Source organism: Eumetopias jubatus, unplaced genomic scaffold, assembly GCF_037043125.1.
Source record: "Eumetopias jubatus isolate StellerSeaLion01/CBP00866 unplaced genomic scaffold, mEumJub1_p1.0 scaffold_8, whole genome shotgun sequence".
NCBI classification, from domain to species: Eukaryota; Metazoa; Chordata; class Mammalia; order Carnivora; family Otariidae; genus Eumetopias; species Eumetopias jubatus.
Window position 1 is genome coordinate 42,521,030 of NW_028274814.1, and position 15,388 is coordinate 42,536,417.

Here is a 15,388-nt window from a genome sequence, read left to right on the forward strand (position 1 = left end):
GCTTCTCTGTTCAGAGAGTTGTTGCTACTCTCCTCTTTGATCTCCTGTTGAGTTCGTATGTGTTCAGAATGGTTTGATCCCTATTCAGCTGAATTCCTGAGACCAGACGAAATCCAGGTCTCCTACTCCTCCGCCATCTTGCTCCGCCGAGGGACATATGTTATGCAGAGAGATGGAGAACTGCTCTACTAAATCCTGAGTTTATCCACTGTACTCTGAGTTGGTCCTAGGGTAAAGCAAATCCTCTGCTCCATATGAATGTGCCCTTCCCACATGTCCTGCTGATATTCTATACCTACCTCTGTTATTGCCCTGGTTGCTATGTAGGGATGGTTTCTTTATCTTCCACTGACTGCAAGCTCCCCCAAGGTCAGGGACCATTGTCTTCTCACCATTTTATTCCCAGATCTGTCATGGTACCTGGCAATAGTAATGATAGGCAACAAATAAATGCTTGTTAGAAGAGTTAATGATTGCAAGCTTGAGGAGTACAGAAAGGTAGCTAGGGGAAAGGTATAAGGGTGTGAAGATATTCGATCAGGAGCTGGTTCCAAAAACAAGATGACTCTCACAGATATGCAAATATCCCTTAACTTTTCCTCATTCCCTTCTCCTCATCCTCCCTGAAACGGTTGATTTTTTTTATTGTTTTTTATTTTAATTCCAGTATAGTTAACACAGTGTTATATCAGTTTCAGGTGTACAATATAGTGCCTCAACATTTCCATACCACACCAGTGCTCATTATGATAAGTTTGCTCTTTAATCCCCATCACCTATTTCCCTATCCCCCCACCCACTTCCCATCTAATAACCATTAGTTTGTTCTCTATGGTTAGAGTCTGTTTCTTGGTTTCTCTCTCTCTTTTCTTGTTCATTTGTTTTGTTTCTTAAATTCCACATGTGAGTGAAATCATATGGTATTTGTCTTCATCTGACTGACTTATTTCCCTTAGCATTATACTCTCTAGATCCATCCATGTTGTTGCAAATGGCAAGATTTTGTTATTTATTTATTTATTTATTTTTTGGCTGAGTAAAATTCTATTGTACAGCTCTTCTTTATCCATTCATCAGCTGTTGGACTCTTGGGCTGCTTCCATAATTTGGTTATTGTAAATAATGCTGATATAAACATAGGGGTGCATGCATCCCTTTGAATTAGTGTTTTTGTATGTTGGGGGTAAATACCCAGTAGTGTGATTAGTGGATTGTAGGGTGGTTCTATTTTTAACTTTTTGAGGAACCTCCATACCAAAACAAAATTTTTAAAAAACCATAACTCATTGGGCAAATTTGGGATATTTTTACAGTCCAGTATTGATAAGATAGAGATGTTCTCTCAGGGCTTACTGGTAGAGTCTCACAAGAATGGTGATACATTGATTTATTCTCCACATTCAAGTTCCTAATCCTCAGCTTTGCAGCTTCAAAGAATCACTACATCCATGGTTTTGGGGCTTAGGGGACTGACTCTAAGCAAGGAAATTCACATGACATAATGGATTTCTTTGAGAAATAGTAAACTGGAATATATATGCCCCTAGAAAAGTGTGCATGCAACCAGGAGAGTGCTTGGTGAGTGTAGATCAAGAATCAGGGAGTTATTCAAAGATACAAATGTAGTGATCTGAAGGGGCACCTGCACTCCAGGGTTTATAGCAGCAATGTCCACAATAGTCAAACATGGAAAGAGCCCAGATGTCCATTGACAGATGAATGGATAAAGAAGATGTGGTATATATATCAGCCATCAAAAAAAATGAAGTCTTGCCATTTGCAATGATATGGATGTAACTAGAGGGTATTATGCTAAGCAAAATAAGTCAATCAGAGAAAGACAATTATCATATGATTTCATTCATATGTGGAATTTAAGAGACAAAACAGATGAGCATAGGGGAAGGGAGGGAAAAATAAAACAAGACAAAATTAGAGATGGAGAACATCATAAGAGACTCTTAATCATAGGAAACAAACTGAGGGTTGCTGGAGGGGAGGTGGGTGGGGGGATGCAGTAACTGGGTGATGGGCAATAAGAAGGGCACTTGATATAATGAGCACTGGGTGTTATATACAACTGATGAACCACTGAACTCTACCCTGGAAACTAATAATACACTATATGTTAATTAGATGAATTTAAAATTAAAAAAAATAATCAAGGAGTTAGGATAGTTTCAGTGAGCTCTGATGGTCTGATGCATCCATCCTCACTATAGAGCTTTTTCTGTCAATATGATGGGAGGGCCTACCCCATTTAGTTAAGGAACCTTTCCATTGGTCTGGAGACACACTAGAAATGTCTGCTTTTTAACGACTTTTGCTGATTGAACTCTTCCAGTTAATATAGATATACTTTAGGAAAGGTATAGGGACTAAATTTGTACTTTCTTAATTTGTGGTGCCGGAGGCTTCAGACCAGGCCTGCTGTGTCATACCTAGAAAGTTAAGGGACTCAGTAAGGAACTAATTCATCTGATATTCATAATAGTCAATTCATTTGATACTGAGAGCTATGAAAACATGACTGGGATTTTAAACTCCAGGCCTAGGTAGTACACCCTCATGCTCTGAGAGCCCAGGAGCTCTGCTTGCTTAACCACAACTCTCCAGGGACACTGGTTTCACATTTTCCCCAAAGTCGGCGAAAGAATCATAACTCAAATTAAATTATTGCTTTTTTTGGTCCATTACTGACATATCAGTATGTTGGGGGAGCACTTAATGGAAACATTAAATTCAGTCAGTGATATTTCTAAGGCCTTATGCAAGCAAGAGATAGAGTCTGGTGCCAAGGAGATAAAAATAAACCCATAGGGTTCAGGAGTTACACATTCTATATGGGGAAGGAGACAAAATATATGCAAAAGAAATACTGCAAAGCAGCAAATGCTGGGTCCAAACAAGAGTGCAGACCACAAATCGAATAGGAAGTCAGAGGAAGGGGGAGAATATGGTGTTTGGAGATGTGGGAGGAGGCCAACTTGGAACTGGTCGCATTTTGAACGGGGTCCTGGAGGATGGCAGGCATTCTGGTAAATAGAGTGTGTAGAGCAACATTATTAAAACTGACGTCTGTCTTTCTCCTTCTCTCTAGGAGAATATAGTGTTATACCAAAAGGGCCAAGTCTCTGTTAAAGTCATTGACTTTGGATCAAGCTGTTATGAACACCAGAAAGGTAGGCATGTTCTGGTCCCTTTGTCTGAATTTTCCTATTGCGATTTCTTTCCTTTACTGAATGTAACACCACTTCTGATGTGAGGTCACATGAGTTCTAGTCCGGACTCAGCCACAGCAATTGCTGGTGTGATTTTGAACAAGATGCTTCACTTCTCTGAGTCTAAGTCTCCTCATCTATAAAATGAGAAGACTGGACTCAAATACCACAAAGGTCATTTACAACTCTTAAATTCTGTATCTGGAATTACCCCAGAGCCTTGGCTCCCAAAACTAACTAGGTGTGCATCTGAATTACTAGAGGCCTCTAAAAATTTACATCTCCCAGGGCCTCACCCCAGATGTACCGAATCTAAATTTCTGGGGGAGATCCCAGCAGTCTGTACTGTAGAACACACAGCCATTCTGAGGTTTGGGAGTCACTGCCCTAAGCTCTCTAGACTTTATATTTTTTTCCAGGCTAGAATCCAGAAAGCAGCCTTGGAGTACATTTGTACAACCATCGCTGAACTTGATTTAAGTGCCTCTTCTTTGACTTTTATCAAGTTTGATGGCAAGAACATGTACCATTTAACAGATATGTAATTGAATATCTTGTATGTGTCTGTCACCGTTCTGGGTACAGGAACAAAAAACCGAACACATCCTGTGCTCTGATTGCTTACAGTTCAGTGGAAGAAACAAAGATACAAAGGTGCAGTGACTATAAATACGTACAGACTGTATCAAGGGAACAGCAAAGAGGGGTTTGGGAACAGCCTTCATGGTGGCAGGGAGTATCAGAGGAAGCCTCCTGAGGCTAAAGAAAAGACTACTAGATGGTTGTTTCTAAATATTCTGCAGCACTACTTTTGAAGACACATGTTATCTTTTATGTATGGAACCCATAAGAAATTCCAGCTAGAAAACAATCTGCCTCCTACAAAGTACTCATTTGCTTAATCTTCTCAGCCATGAAAGCTGTGCAGCCTCTTTCTTGCCTTGGCTGCCAGGATGCTCCCAACAGATTTGGTAGTGATCCTATCCTTGCTTTCAGATAGTCATTTCCCCCTTTATATAGCTTCTGAATTCCCTTTATCTTTATTTTAACCATGAGGCAGTATAGAGTATAGATACTAGACTTGAATGGCCTGAGTTCAAATCCCAGCTCTGCCTCTTATAGCTGAGTGACCTTGACAATTTATTTCATCTTTGTATGTCTCAGTTTTCTCATTTTAAAATGGGGACAATCATAGCACCTACTTACAGGATTGTTGTAAGGACTGAGAGTTGCTCTGTATGAAGCACTTGGAATAGTGCCTGGCACATGTTAAGGATTTTTTTTTAAAGATTTTATTTATTTATTTGTCGAGGTGGGGGCAGGCAGAGGGAGAAGCAGGCTCCCTGCTGAGCAAGGAGCCCAGTGCGGGACCGGGTCCCGGGACCCTGAGATCATGGCCTGAGCCGAAGGCAGACGCTTAACGACTGAGCCAGCCAGGCGTCCCAACATATTAAAGATTATAGAAGTGTCCATTAAATCCATTTTTTAAAGTTATGCTGTGTATATATGTACTTTGATTGCAAAGCGCATCAAAAGCATTTTGGATGTAGGCAGGGTATAAAAGTCATTTTTATTATATCTTTATTTTGTTTTAAATCACAAAATTGTTATGTTTTTACTGTAAACAATTCAAACAACAGACAAGGGACTACAGAATCCTTGTCCTGCCAGCATCTGGGTAAAGAATGTCAGCGTGTGGAAGTAACTGTAGTGTCCTGTTTCTCTCACCTCTGTAAAACCTAGGCTCCCCATAGTACTGTCTTCTGTACAGCTTTATCTGCTGAGATTTTCTGGGCTCTTCCTTCTTTATATTATACAACACAATGCACATAATACATTGAATACACGTTAGAAGAGTGTGCATTTTGCATGTTTCTTTTTCCATTTTAATATGCCTCTTCCCTTGCCAAATCCCAATACTGTCAGAAGGCATCTACCCCAAATTAATGTGATAGTTTGAAAATTTAGCTTTATTTTAGTCTGTTTCCTTTTTTATAAAGTTTGGCTAACTTAAATATCCTTCCCTAGAACAACGCCTACTTTAGAGTTCTTGACCAGTAAAGTGAGGATAGTAACACCATATGATAATCAGGTTGCTGTGAAGATTTGATGAGATTATATACGTAACTTGACTCAGAAGTGCTAGTCAGGGCCCCTGGGTGGCTCAGTTGGTTAAGCGACTGCCTTCAGCTCAGGTCATGAGCCTAAAGTCCTGGGATCGAGTCCCGCATCCGGCTCCCTGCTCAGCAGGGAGTCTGCTTCTCCCTCTGACCCTCTCCCCTCTCATGCTCTCTCTCTCTATCTCATTCTCTCTCTCAAATAAATAAATAAAATCTTAAAAAAAAAAAAAAGAAGTGCTGATCAGCTGTGTTTCCATCTCCCCGAAAAGCCTGGAAAGTGAAAAGGGGTGGAGGAGTCTTAGTTACCCTAGACCTTCCCTTGAGAAGGTGTCCTGAAGAAGTGTGTTTTGGAGAGGAGGATATTACCTGATGGTTCTCTTTCTTTCCCCACAGTATATACCTACATCCAAAGCCGGTTCTATAGATCCCCAGAGGTGATTCTGGGCCATCCCTACAACATGGCCATTGATATGTGGAGCCTGGGGTGCATCATGGCTGAGTTGTACACAGGCTACCCTCTCTTCCCTGGGGAGAACGAAGCGGAGCAGCTGGCCTGCATCATGGAGGTGAGGGGGAGGGCCGCCGCACGATCCTTAGCTTGCACTCTCAAACACTGGGCTACATCAGTCGCTGTTGGGCAGTGGCCTGCATACTTTTTTGTTGTTGTTGGATGTTCCCCTAGAAGTATTTTTGGAATTATATTTCCCTCTGTACACTTTTGAGTTGGGATCTAACATTTTTATCATAATATTAAATAGTTGCAGAGGATGAAATTTCCAACATATTATGAAAGTGACATTTTCTTTTTGTTTATTTTTCAATCATTTAAAAAATTTTCAATTCCAGTATAATTAACATACAGTGTTATATTAATTTGAGGTGTACAATGTAGTGATTCAATAATTCTATACATTATGCGCTCAACATGACAAGTGTACTCTACTTTTTTTGAGAGAGAGAGCACTCTCGAGCATGAGTCCGGGGTGGGTGGGATGGGGAGGGGCAGAGGGAGAGAGAAAGAAAGAATCTTAAGCAGGTTCCATGCCCAGCAGAGAGCCCAACGTGGGGCGCAATCTGATGACCCTGAGCTTACAACCTGAGCCTAAATCAAGAGTTGGGCACTTAACCGACTGAGCCACCCAGGCACCCTGATAAGTGCACTCTTAATTCCATTCACCTAGTTCACCCATCCTCCACCCACCTCCCTTCTGGTAACCATCTGTTTGTTCTCTATAATTAAGAGTCTGTTTTTTTTGTTTGTCTATTTATCTTTGTTGATTTGTTTTGTTTTTTAAATTGCAAATATAAATGAAGCCGTATGGTATTTGTGTTTATCTAACTTATTTGACTTAGCGTTATATTCTGTAGATCCATCCATGTTGTTGCAAGTAGCAAGATTTCATTCTTTTTTATAGATGAGTAATATTCCATTATATATATATACTACATCTATATATACATATATACCACATCTTTATATATATATACATACATACTCCATATATATACATATATACCACAACTTCTTATAGATATACATCTCTCTCTATATATATATATGTGTGTGTGTGTGTGTACCACATCTTTATCCATTCATCTATTGATGGACACTTGTGTTGCTTCCATAATTTGGCTATTGTAAATAATGCTGCAATAAACATAGGGGTGCATTTATCTTTTGAAATTAGTGCTTTTGTATTCTTGGGTAAGTGTCCAGTAGTGGAATTATGGGATCATATGATAATTATATTTTTAATCTTTTGAGGAATCTCCATACTGTCTTCTACAGTGGCTATACCAGTTTGCATTCCCTCCAACAATGCACAAGAGTTCCTTTTTCTCCACATCCTTGCCAGCTCTTGTTTCTTGGGTTTTTTATTTTAGCCATTCTGACAGGTGTGAGGTGATATCTCATTGTGGATTTGATTTGCATTTCCCTGATGATGAGTGATGTTGAATATCTTTTCATGTATCTGTTGGCCATCGGGATGTCTTCTTTGGAAAAATTTATATTTATGTCTTCTGCCCATTTTTTAAAATAATTTTTTATTGTTATGTTAATCACCATACATTACATCATTAGTTTTAGATGTAGTATTCAATGATTTATTGTTTGTGCATAACACCCAGTGCTCCATGCAGAATGTGCCCTCTTTAATACCCATCACCAGGCTAACCCATGCCCACACCCCCTCCCCTCTAGAACCCTCAGTTTGTTTTTCAGAGTCCATCATCTCTCATGGTTCATCTCCCCCTCTGACTTACTCCCCTTCATTCTTCCCCTCTGCTATCTTCTTCTTTTTATTCTTAACATTTATTGCATTATTTGTTTCAGAAGTACAGATCTGTGATTCAACAGTCTTGCACAATTCACAGCGCTCACTATAGCACATACCCTGCCCAATGTCTTATCACCCAGCCACCCCATCCCTCCCACCCCCCACCACTCCAGCAACCCTCAGTTTGTTTCCTGAGATTAAGAATTCCTCATATCAGTGAGGTCATATGATACATGTCTTTCTCTGACTGACTTATTTCACTCAGCATAACACCCTCCAGTTCCATCCACATCGTTGCAAATGGCAAGAGCTCATTCCTTTTGATGGCTGCATAATATTCCATTGTGTATATATACCACATCTTCTTTATCCATTCATCTGTCGATGGGCATCTTGGCTCTTTCCACAGTTTGGCTATTGTGGACACTGCTGCTATAAACGTTGGGGTGCATGTACCACTTCGGATCCCTACATTTGTATCTTTGTGGTAAATACCCAGTAGTGCAATAGCTGGATCGTATGCTAGCTCTATTTTCAACTGTTTGAGGAACCTCCATACTGTTTTCCAGAGGGGTTGCACCAGCTTGCATTCCCACCAACAGTGTAGGAGGGTTCCCCTTTCTCCGCATCTCCGCCAACATCTGTCGTTTCCTGACTTGGTAATTTTAGCCACTCTGACTGGTATGAGGTGGTATCTCATTGAGCTTCTGATTTGGATTTCCCTGATGCCGAGCGATGTTGAGCACTTTTTCATGTGTCTGTTGGCCATTTGGATGTCTTCTTTGGAAAGATATCTGTTCATTTCTTCTGCCCATTTCTTGATTGGATTATTTGTTCTTTGGGTGTTGAGTTGGATAAGTTCTTTATAGATTTTGGATACTAGCCCTTTATCTGATATGTCATTTACAAATATTTTCTCCCATTCTGTCGGTTGTCTTTTGGTCTTGCGGACTGGTTCTTTTGCTGTGCAAAAGCTTTTTATCTTGATGAAATCCCAAGAGTTCATTTTTGCCCTTGCTTCCCTTGCCTTTGGCGATGTTTCTAGGAAGAAGTTGCTGAGCCTGAGGTTGAAGAGGTTGCTGCCTGTGTTCTCCTTTAGGATTTTGATGGACTCCTGTCTCACGTTTAGGTCTTTCAACCATTTGGAGTCTATTTTTGTGTGTGGTGTAAGGAAATGGTCCAGTTTCATTCTTCTGCATGTGGCTGTCCAATTTCCCCAACACCATTTGTTGAAGAGACTTTCTTTTTTCCACTGGACATTGTTTCCTGCTTTGTCAAAGATGAGTTGACCATAGACTTGAGGGTCCATTTCTGGGCTCTCAATTCTGTTCCATTTATTTATGTGTCTGTTTTTGTGTCAGTACCATACTGTCTTGATGATGACAGCTTTGTAGTAGAGCTGGAAGTCCGGAATTGTGATGTCGCCAGCTTTGCTTTTCTTTTTCAATATTCCTCTGGCTATTCGGGGTCTCTTCTGGTTCCATACAAATTTTAGGATTATTTGTTCCATTTCTTTGAAAAAAGTGGATGGTATTTTGATGGGGATTGCATTGAATGGGTAGATTGCTCTAGGTAGCATTGACATCGTCACAATGTTTGTTCTTCCAATCCATGAGCATGGAACGTTTTTCCATTTCTATGTGTCTTCCTCAATTTCTTTCATGAGTATTTTATAGTTTTCTGAGCACAGATCCTTTCTTTGCCTCTCTGGTTAAATTTATTCCTAGGTATCTTATGGTTTTGGGTGCAATTGTAAATGGGATCGACTCCTTGATTTGTCTCTCTTCTGTCTTGTTGGTGTATAGGAATGCCACTGATTTCTGTGCATTGATTTTATATCCTGCTACTTTACTGAATTCCTGTATGAGATCTAGCAGTTGTGGGGTGGAGTCTTTTGGGTTTTCCACATACAGTATCATATCATCTGCCAAGAGTGAGAGTTTGACTTCCTCTTTGCCGATTTGGATGCCTTTGAATTCTTTTTGATGTCTGATTGCTGTGGCTAGGACTTTTAATACTATGTTGAATAGCAGTGGTGAGAGTGGACATCCCTGCTGCGTTCCTGACCTTAGGGGAAAAGCTCTCAGCTTTTCCCCATTGAGAATGATATTCGCTGTATGTTTTTCATAGATGGCTTTTATGATATTGAGGTATGTACCCTCTATCCCTATACTCTGAAGAGTTTTGATCAAGAAAGGATGCTGTACTTTGTCAAATGCTTTTTCTGCATCTATTGAGAGGATCGTATGATTCTTGTTCTTTCTTTGGTTAATGTATTGTATCACGTTGATTGAATTGCGGATGTTGAACCAACCTTGCAGCCCAGGGATAAATCCCACTTGGTCATGGTGAATAATCCTTTTAATGTACTGTTGGATCCTATTGGCTGCTATTTTGGTGAGAATTTTTGCCTCCATGTTCATCAAGGATATTGGTTTGTAATTCTCCTTTTTGATGGGGTCTTTGTCTGGTTTTGGGATCAAGGTAATGGTGGCCTCATAAAATGAGTTTGGAAGTTTTCCTTCCATTTCTATTTTTTGGAACAGTTTCAGGAGACTAGGTATTAATTCTTCTTTAAATGTTTGGTAGAATTCCCTGGGAAGCCATCTGGCCCTGGACTTTGTTTGTTGGGAGATTTTTGATGACTGCTTCAATTTCCTTAGTGGTTATAGGTCTGTTCAGGTTTTCTATTTCTTCCTGGTTCAATTTTGGTAGTTGATACATCTCTAGGAATGCACCCATTTCTTCCAGGTTATCTAATTTGCTGGCATAGAGTTGGTCATACTATGTTTTTATAATTGTTTGTATTTCTTTGGTGTTGGTTGTGATCTCTCCTCTTTCATTCATGATTTGTTGATTTGGGTCCTTTCTCTTTTCTTTTTGATAAGTCTGGCCAGGGGTGTATCAATCTTGTGAATTCTTTCAAAGAACCAGCTCCTAGTTTCGTTGATCTGTTCTACTGTTCTTTTGATTTCTAGTTCATTGATTTCTGCTCTGATCTTTATTATTTCTCTTCTCCTGCTGGGTTTAGGCTTTATTTGCTGTTCTTTCTCTAGCTCCTTTAGGTGTAGGGTTAGGTTGTGTATTTGAGACCTTTCTTGTTTCTTGAGAAAGGCTTGTATTGCTATATACTTTCCTCTTAGGACTGCCTTTGCTGCATCCCAAAGATTTTGAACAGTTGTGTTTTCATTTTCATTGGTTTCCATGATTTTTTTTAATTCTTTAATTTCCTGGTTGACCCATTCATTCTTTAATAGGACGCTCTTTAGCCTCCATGTATTTGAGTTCTTTCCGACTTTCCTCTTGTGATTGAGTTCTAGTTTCAAAGCATTGTGGTCTGAAAAGATGCAGGGAATGATCCCAGTCTTTTGGTACTGGTTGAGACCTGGTTTGTGACCTAGGATGTGATCAATTCTGGAGAATGTTCCATGGGCACTAGGAAGAAAGTGTATTCCATTGCTTTGGGATGGAATGTTCTGAAAATGTCTGTGAAGTCCATTTGGTCCAGTGTGTCATTTAAAGTCTTTATTTCCTTGTTGATCTTTTGCTTAGATGATCTGTCCATTTCAGTGAGGGGGGTGTTAAAGTTCCCCCACTATTATTGTATTGTTGTCAATGTGTTTCTTCGCTTTTGTTATTAATTGCCTTATATAATTGTCTGCTCCCATGTTTGGGGCATAGATATTTACAATTGTTAGATCTTCTTGGTGGATAGACCCCTTAAGTAGGATATAGTATCCTTCTTCATCTCTTATTACAGTCTTTGTTTTAAAATCTAATTTGTCTGATATAAGGCTTGCCACCCCAGCGTTCTTTTGGTGTCCATTAGCATGGTAAATGGTTTTCCACCCCCTCACTTTCAATGTGGGGGTGTCTTTGGGTCTAAAATGAGTCTCTTGCAGACAGCATATCGATGGGTCTTGTTTTTTAATCCAATCTGATAGCCTGTGTCTTTTGATTGGGGCATTGAGCCCATTTACATTCAGCGTAACTATTGAAAGGTATGAATTTAGTGCCATTGTATTGCCTGTAAGGTTACTGTTACTGTATATTGTCTGTGTTCCTTTCTGATCTATGCTGCTTTTAGGCTCTCTCTTGGCTTAGAGGACCCCTTTCAATATTTCTTGGAGGGCTGGTTTCATGCTTGCAAATTCCTTTAGTTTTTGTTTGTCGTGGAAGCTTTTTATCTCTCCTTCAATTTTCATGACAGCCTAGCTGGATATAGTATTCTTGGCTGCATAGTTTTCTTGTTTAGTGCTCTGAAGATATCATGCCATTCCTTTCTGGCCTGCCAGGTCTCTGTGGATAGGTCTGTTGCCAATCTAATGTTTCTACCATTGTAAGTTACATGTCTCTTCTCCCGAGCTGCTTTCAGGATTTTCTCTTTGTCTCTGAGACTCGTAAGTTTTACTATTAGATGTCAGGGTGTTGACCTATTTTTATTGATTTTGAGAGGGGTTCTGTGTGCCTCCTGGATTTTGATGCCTGTTTCCTTCCCCACATTAGGGAAGTTCTCTGCTATAATTTGCTCCAATATACCTTCTGCCCCTCTCTCTCTTTCCTCTACTTCTGGGATCCCAATTATTCTAATGTTGTTTCATCTTATCGTATCACTACTCTCTCGAAATCTGCTCTCGTGATCCTGTAGTTATTTATTTCTTTTTCTCAGCCTCTTATCTTCCATCATTTGGTCTTCTCTATCGATGATTCTCTCTTCTGTCTCATTTATTCTAGCAGTTAGTGCCCCCATTTTTGATTGCACCTCATTAATAGCCTTTTTGATTTCGACTTGGTTAGATTTTAGTTCTTTTATTTCTCCAGAAAGGGTTTCTCTAATAACTTCCATGCTTTTCTCAAGCCCAGCTAGTATCTTTAAAGTCATGATTCTTAACTCTAGGTCCGACATCGTACTAATGTCCGTATTGAGTAGGTCCCTGGCAGACGGTACTACCTCTTGTTCTTTTTGCTGAGGTGATTTTTTTCGTCTTTTCATTTTGTCCAGAGGAGAACAGATGAATGAGAGAACAAAATGCTAACAGGTTAACAATGTCCCCAGCAAATATACTCTATACAAATCAGAAAAGACCTGAAACCAGGGGAAAAGAAAGGGAAAGAAAGAAAAAAGAAAGAGAAAAAAAAGAAAGAAAAAGAAAAAGATAAAAACAACCAAAAACAGAACAAAACAAAAAATATGATCAAATATGATCAGGCTAGTGCATAGATCAGTGCCACACACTAGATTTTGGGTGTATTTTGGTCTGTTAGAAGAAAGTGCCTCCTAAAATTTTAAAGGAAGAAAGACTTATGTATGTACAAAATAACGGTTGATACAATGAAGGGTTGGAAGATGACTGTAAAGATGAAAATTATAAAAGATTTTGTAAAAGGAATTGATAAGATAAGAAGTTGTTTGAAGGGTGCCTGGGTGGCTCAGTTGGTTAAGCGACTGCCTTCGGCTCAGGTCATGATCCTGGAGTCCCAGGATCGAGTCCCGCATCGGGCTCCCTGCTCAGCGGGGAGTCTGCTTCTCCCTCTGACCCTCTTCCCTCTCATGCTCTCTATCTCTCATTCTCTCTCTCTCAAATAAATAAATAAAATCTTTTAAAAAAAAAAGAAGTTGTTTGAAAAAGGCAAGAAGAAGATTTAAAAAAAAATAGAAAGAAAAAAAGCAGAGAATATGATCTGGCAGGAGACTAGAACAAAGCCATACACTAGTGATTTAGGGTATATTTTGATCTGTTAGAAGAAACTGTATCTCAAAATTTTAAAGAGATAACAACTTATATATATATATATATATATATGCCAAAAGTAAGTGTAACTACTATGAAGGGATAAAATATGACTCTACAAATGAAAAATAAAAAAAATTTTTTTAAAAAAGGGATTGATAAGATGTTGGTTGAAAAAGGGAAAAAGAAAAATTCAAAAAAAAGTTAAAAAAATTAACTTTGAAAAACTAATGAATCATGGTAAAAAAGCCATGAATTTTTTTAAATAATTTTTTATTGTTATGTTAATCACCATACATTACATCATTAGTTTTTGATGTAGTGTTCCATGATTCATTGTTCATGCATAATACCCAGTGCTCCATGCAGAATGTGCCCTCTTTAATACCCATCACCAGGCTAACCCATCCCCCCACCCCCCTCCCCTCTAGAACCCTCAGTTTGTTTTTCAGAGTCCATTGTCTCTAATGGTTCATCTCCCCCTCCGATTTCCGCCCCCCTTCATTCTTCCCCTCCTGCTATCTTCTTCTTCTTTTTTTTTTCTTAACATATATTGCATTTTTTGTTTCAGAAGTACAGATCTGTGATTCAACAGTCTTGCACAATTCACAGTGCTCACCATGGCACATATCCTCCCCAATGTCTATAACCCAGCCACCCCATCCCTCCCACCCACCCCCACTCCAGCAACCCTCAGTTTGTTTCCTGAGATTAAGAATTTCTCGTATCAGTGAGGTCATATGATACATATCTTTCTCTGATTGACTTATTTTGCTCAGCATAACACCCTCCAGTTCCATCCACGTTGTTGCAAATGGCAAAATCGCATTCCTCCAGTTTTCCCAGCACCGTTGGAGTCGATCTAGAAAATAGAAATTTGGGATGGATGGATGTATAGGTAGGTAGGTAGATAGATGGATAGATAGATCTATCCATCTATCTATCTATCTATCATCTGTCTCTCTATTATCTATCATCTATAGAGAGAGAGACAGAGAGAGAGAGAGATTAGATCTTTGTTCATAGTCACATGTTTTTGTTCACTGGTATAATCCTGTCTTTTTTCCATTACATATTCTTGCGTCTTTTATCAAAGACTAATTGACCATATAGTCATGGATTTATTTCTGGGCTTTCTATTTGGTTCCTTTGATCTATGTGTCCATTTTTGTACTAGCACTATACTGTTTTGATTACTACACCTTTATAGTATATCTTAAAATCTGGGATTGTGATACCTCCAGTTTTGTTCTTCTTTTTCAAGATTGCTTTGGCTATTTAGGGTCTTTTGTGGTTCCATACAAATTTAAGGATTATTTGTTCTAACTCTGTGAAAAATGCTGTTTGTATTTTGGTAAGGATTTCATTAAATCTGTAGATTGCTTTGGGTAGTATGGACATTTTAACAATATTTGTTCTCTCAATCCATGAACATGGAATATTTTTCCATTTGTTTATGTCATCTTCAATGTCTTTCATCAGTGTTTTAGAGTTTTCAGAGTACAGCTCTTTTACCTCTTTGGTTAAGTTTATTCTTAGATATTATTTTGGTGCAATTATTTTCTTAATTTCTCTTTCTGCTAGAATAGTTACATTTTATTTTAATTTTTTTAAATTTAATTTAGTTTAATTATGTTATGTTAGTCACCATAGAGTACATCATTAGTTTTTTGTTTTTTTAATTATGTTATGTTAATCACCATACATTACATCATTTGTTTTTGATGTAGTGTTCCCCGATTCATTGTTTTCATGTAACACCCAGTGCTCCATGCAGTATATGCCCTCCTCAATACCATCACTGGGCTAACCCATCCCCCCAACCCCCTTCCTCTAAAACCCTCCCTTTGTTTCTTGGAGTCCATAGTCTCTCATGGTTTGTCTCCCCCTCCGATTCCCCCCCTTCATTTTTCCCTTCCTTCTCCTAATGTCCTCCATGCTGTTCCTTATGCTCCACAAATAAGGGAAACCGTATGATAATTGACTTTCTCTGCTTGACTTATTTCACTTAGCATAATCTCCTCCAGTCCCATCCA

At 39.1% G+C, this 15,388-nt stretch overlaps 1 protein-coding gene across 1 annotated transcript in view; it reads left to right on the forward strand.

Annotated features, from left to right (window-relative positions):
• Nucleotides 1-15,388, forward strand: part of DYRK4 (dual specificity tyrosine phosphorylation regulated kinase 4) — a 69,066-nt gene that overhangs the window by 43,287 nt on the left and 10,391 nt on the right. The window contains exons 9-10 of the mRNA XM_088025881.1: nucleotides 3,101-3,182; nucleotides 5,735-5,907. Of these exons, the coding sequence (XP_087882007.1) occupies nucleotides 3,101-3,182; nucleotides 5,735-5,907 (255 nt within the window). The remainder of the gene's footprint in view (nucleotides 1-3,100; nucleotides 3,183-5,734; nucleotides 5,908-15,388) is intronic.